At 39.0% G+C, this 5,381-nt stretch overlaps 1 protein-coding gene across 1 annotated transcript; it reads right to left on the bottom strand.

Annotated features, from left to right (window-relative positions):
• Positions 1 to 440: 440 nt before the first annotated feature.
• tbxta (T-box transcription factor Ta) lies at positions 441 to 3,451 on the bottom strand. The gene is made up of 8 exons (XM_042745729.1): positions 3,169 to 3,451; positions 2,596 to 2,860; positions 2,348 to 2,482; positions 2,185 to 2,246; positions 2,029 to 2,090; positions 1,782 to 1,955; positions 1,250 to 1,373; positions 441 to 1,174 (listed from the first exon to the last, which is right to left on the bottom strand). The coding sequence occupies exons 1-8, from the start codon at positions 3,351 to 3,353 to the stop codon at positions 910 to 912; spliced, it is 1,272 nt and encodes a 423-aa protein (XP_042601663.1). The 5' UTR covers positions 3,354 to 3,451; the 3' UTR covers positions 441 to 909.
• Positions 3,452 to 5,381: the final 1,930 nt, after the last annotated feature.

Below are 5,381 nucleotides of genomic sequence, written 5' to 3'. Positions count from 1 at the left end.
TAGAAAATACAAGGTTAGTACAGACTCCTGACAAATTTAATTAATTATGAACATAAATTAGCATTTATTTAAAAACAGACAACTTTTACAACAGTATAAAAGTTTTGTCACTTTTGATAAAATTAATTCATCCTTGCTGAATCAGTATTGATTTCTTAAAAAAAAAAAAACAACAAAAAAAAAACTTTATGACCCCAAGCTTTTGAACTCTCAAACTGTTTTGAGGTTAAAGGTCAGTGCAAAAATGGGTAATAAATGATCAGGTTTTTAAAATGATTAATTGACATACCATTATTATATCTGGTTTATTTAACAAACCAAAAGTAAATACATGCATTTTTAAAAAAAAATACAAGTAAAGTAAAGACTACTGACAAATGTTTGACAGAAGAAAAAAAAAATTAATTTATTATTAAAATGACATAAATAAAACTCACAAAGAGTCCAACAAATACAAATAGATAGATATGTACAAATTATTTCTCTATAGGATGGACTGCAGACGAAGCTCAAACTGTTTTCACCATTTCAAACTAAAGTCTGTCTTTCTCCTGCTCTACAGAAAGCACATGTTACTGTTACATCCAGTAAAACCATGAAAATGGGCATTCATTTCTATTTATTTACACACATATACATTTTAGTCAGTCAACAGCATGATTTGGTCTTATTAATCTTTTAGATAATATTATTAAGAACAATAAACACCATAATTGGCCCCAAATGGTTTTTGCAACTATAGATACTCTATGATTAAGTGATTGTCTCTCGTCATTACTTCGTGCCACGATACCATACAGATATGAATTAAGAAAATCAACTCGTTTCCTTTCGCACAGGCCTTCTGATTGTCGAAACGACGAGATCTTCACCTCAGATCGAGTCCTGAGAGTCACAGTCTGATGGATCTCAGTAGCTCTGGGCCACAGGCGTCCAGGACGCTGTAAGCCTGGCGATGGAGCTCTCAAACTGAGCGTCCCCCACGCCGACCTCGCTCAGGCCCGGGTCATACATAGAGGAGGGAGAGGACACGGGCAGAGAGGAGGTCAGCCCCGAGTAGGACACCGAGGAACCGCGCAGGAACTGAGACGTCAGGCCGCCCGAGATGGACCCCGATGCTGAGCCCGAGGGGGTGAGGGTCGTCCCCGCAACGGACCACAAGCTTGGGTACTGGCTGTAACACAGGAACCACACAGTTAGCCAGTGAATCCACCTCGAGAGATCTTTGTTTAGATGTAGAAGCACTGACCTGGTGTTGGAGGTAGTGTTGGTGCTGTGGGCCAGGGGGCCCATGCCACTGGAGTTGGGTATCTGCAGGGCCGACCAGCTATCATGAGAAGCCAGACTTCCTGAAGAGTTGTCCATGTAGTTATCTACAAACACATCACAAGCAATAAATACATGCAAAGAAATGGATCAAAATATACAATAAAAACCTTTCTGGTCCAAGAAACTACACTTGTTAAATTCAGGTTCCAAAAGAGAGTTTTCACAGTGATGCCAAAGAACAACTTTCAGTAAATAGTTCTTAAAAGGACCTTTTTTTCAGTTTCGAGAACATTCTAAAAATCCAAAGAACCTTTTTTTTCTTGGTATGAAGAACATTCTAAAAATCTAAAGAACCTTTTTTTTCTTGGTATGAAGAACATTCTAAAAATCTAAAGAACGTTTTGTGGAATGGAAAGTTTCCGTGGATGTTTGAGGTTCTTCATGGAACCATCGATGACAATCAAGAAGCTTTATTTTTAAGAGTGTATAATGGAGAGTGAATGTGCTCTTACTGCTGGTGGTGCTGCGGTGGGGGTAATGGCTGGGATACGGAGCAGCTCTGTGGTTCCTCAGGCTGGAGTATCTCTCGCAGTACGAGCCAGAGGAGTGAACGGGGGCTCCGTTGAACTGAGGAGGGCTGCTGCTGGGGCCCATAGGGCCATTACTGGGCAGGAACCAGCCACCGACTGTTGGAGGAAGACACGTGTGTTAAATATGCTATAAGGCAGTGTTTGAGGGGAGTTTTAGTAGTTAACTCACGTTGTGAGTATCCAGATTGCTGGTTGTCAGTGCTGTGGTCTGGGACGTCCTTGTGGTCACTTCTGTTGATGTGACAGCAAATAAAGTTCAGTTTTAATGATGTTAATAAGTACATAACAAAATCTAAATCAATTTTATCGTCAAGTAATAGTATACCTTTCTTTGGCATCCAGGAATGCTTTGGCAAATGGGTTGTGCTTGATCTTCAGAGCTGTGATCTGAAAATGAATTAAAGCAACTTAATATAGAGGAAAATGTTCTTTATGCAACATTCTAAAGGTTGAGAACGCATTCCAAACGTTATTTAACAAACACTCACCTCTTCATTCTGATAAGCTGTGACCGCAATAAACTGAGTGTCAGGAAAAGACTGACTGCTGATCATTTTCTGGATCCCACCCACTTTCACTATGTGAATCCTGGGCTCGTATTTGTGCAAGGAGTTCAACATAATCTAAAAAATAACGGTTATGAAATTTCATACTGAATATAATATAAACAATATAATATTAAATAATATCATAAATTACTTCATTATTTTACGTATTTATTTATGTATTTATGTACCTGTCCTCCTCCGTTGAGTTTATTGGAGAGTTTGACTTTGCTGAAGGAGATGGGTGCTTTCATCCAGTGCGCGCCGAAGTTGGGTGAGTCTGGATGGATGTAGACGCAGCTCGGGCTCTGAGGCTCAGGTTTCCCTCCCGGCACCCATTCACCATTCACATATTTCCACCGATTATTATCGGCCGCCACGAAGTCCAGCAGGACCGAGTACATAGCGTTGGGGTCCAGACCGGAGACACTGGCCCTAAGCACGGGAAACATTCGCCTAGAAGAAGAAACAAAGACTGGTCAAAAACATTTTAATAGCATTCAAACTCAATGCACTCGATAAGAATAAGTATTATTATCTAATTATCGACTATTATCGGCCGACAGAATTAGACCGCTAATAAGCGATAGTAACCATAACGATGACCGACGCGAAATTTCACAACCAGTGTTCGTGATTTTTTTTTTTTTTTTATTATTATTGTTATTTTTTTTTTTTTTAGATAGCCTAGAGTAGGTGCATTCATAAAAAAAAAAAGTGCAAAACCACCATATTTTCTTGCATCTCGTCCAATCTCAACTTACCTTCCAGTTTTAGTGACAATCATTTCATTGGTGAGCTCTTTAAATTTGCTCCATAACTCCGCGTCTTCTAGGGAAAGTTTAATATCCCGCTCCGACGCGTCGCCCTTCTCGCTGCCCTCCTGAAACTCGCTCTTCACGGCGCTCAGGAGGTGATCCAGGCGCTGGTCGGGACTCGAGGAAGACATATTTTCGATAAAATCAATAGAAGTCCAAAATCACTAAATCCCGGTGGGGTGCGATGCTGTGACAGCGCGTCTCAATCTGCCTTTTAACGCGCCGGAGCCTTTTTAAAGGGCCGATATCCGGAGCTCCCGCTGTCACGGGGCGTGACCCGCTGCGCCAGACCAGGCCCATCGCGCCCTAATAGCGCCCGATAACATGTCGCCACAAATCGGAAAGTATATTCTTGACATACATCGAGGCCCGTTACAAAGCGTTGAAGTGTTTGATCAGTCAATGAAACCCGTTTAAGATACAGGCCTTTTGTGTAAAATAGGTCACACTTTATTTAAGGTGCCATATTATTTAATATTAATATTAATTAACATGAACTTACTGTATGGTTAGGTTTAGAATTAAGGTTTGGTTTAGAGTTACTTGCATGGAATTATGCATAATTAATTGTTATTATAATATAACAAAGATAACTTAAAATAAAGCGTTACCAAAAAATAATTAAATAAAAAAGGGAAAATGACATAAGGAGCAAAGTATAAGCACAACCTCAGATGGGGCTATTAAACTGACCTGTAACAATTTATTCATTTAGGCATTCATATAGCAACTTTTTAAGTTATTGATTTATTATTATTTATTTTTTTAGCTACCTTTACACATTTTGTACTTTGTTATTTGTTCTGATTTAATTGTACATACTTCTTATTATTGTTATTATTTTTAATATTGCCTACTGTGATATTATTAGAATGATTTCACATGGAAACCTTTTCATCGGCGTGGCACGAGAGTAGCCTAATCCAAACTTGTTTTCCAATTCGGGAACTCGTCTTTGAAACAAAAGAAGGAAGAGAGACAGTGTGTGTCTTTGAACTCAGTTGTATATTTGCGAATAATGCTAATCTTTTGTTGTCCCAGGTACTCGTGTGAGAAAGCTGGTGTTTGCTGGGACGCCCATCAGGACGCAGCCGTCGACTGAAGTGTGGATGATGGCCCGGAGCTGATCTGTGTGAGTGTTCTGAATCCAGCATGACTCCAGCCAGCAACGGCGACAGATTAATGCGAGGTTTCAAATAGTAAACATCGCCTATATTTGTTTACAACTGAAATATCTCACCTGTTTTCTTTCTTTCTTTTTTATTGCAAGTAATTGTAGAAATGGGCATATTGTTGCTTATATTTTAATTATTTAAATATTTAAAAATAATAATAATAATAATTTCTTCGTACTGATTTGAGACTGAATTGCCGAATGTCACGGTCAATAAATGTCATATGGTTTATATGAGGTTATTGATATTAGAAGTTTATATGACAATGACAGCAGTGTCATGCGCTGTGATATTTTATACTTTACCCAAACCTCCATTTGTTTTTATGAAAATAAATGTTATTGGATAAGAGTTAGGTTTCTCAAGTTTTATGACAGCATATTAATTGAGGTACTTAATTAATAATAATATGCAATGCCACATGGCCATTACAGTGAACTGCAATAAAAAAGGCATATCAAATTTAACCTGATATCTTAATGTTGAAAAACTGTCGATGTTATTATGCATCAAGGTACAGTGAAACCTTTATTTGCACAAATCTGTATTCGCCAGGTTTTTAGGGAAAACTGTGATGGTCATTTGAGATCAAGTGTTCTAAACACCATTGCACTTGGAGATGATGACAGAGGATGTGGATGTAGTCTGCGCTTCTCAGGGGCCGTAAATGTGAAGGGCCCTCGCACCTTTCTGCTCAGATTCAGCGGATTTACAGACCAACAAACAGCCTGTCATCAGACACATCAACTCACACTCCTGAGCTTCTGTTTCTCACACACACACACACACACACACACACACACACACACACACACACACTATACTCAGTTTCCTCCGATATACGTGAGAAAACGATCAGCTCACTCAGCCTTTGATATTCACAGCCCCTAATATGTTTGGGCTTAGAAAGATCTACTAAGATATTACATATGAACTTTTGAAGATTTGGTGTGTGCTTTGGCTGTTTAAGTGTCTTTGTGTGTG

This window comes from Cyprinus carpio, chromosome B19 (genome assembly GCF_018340385.1).
Source record: "Cyprinus carpio isolate SPL01 chromosome B19, ASM1834038v1, whole genome shotgun sequence".
NCBI lineage: Eukaryota > Metazoa > Chordata > Actinopteri > Cypriniformes > Cyprinidae > Cyprinus > Cyprinus carpio.
This window is presented reverse-complemented; position numbering and strand designations above follow the sequence as displayed.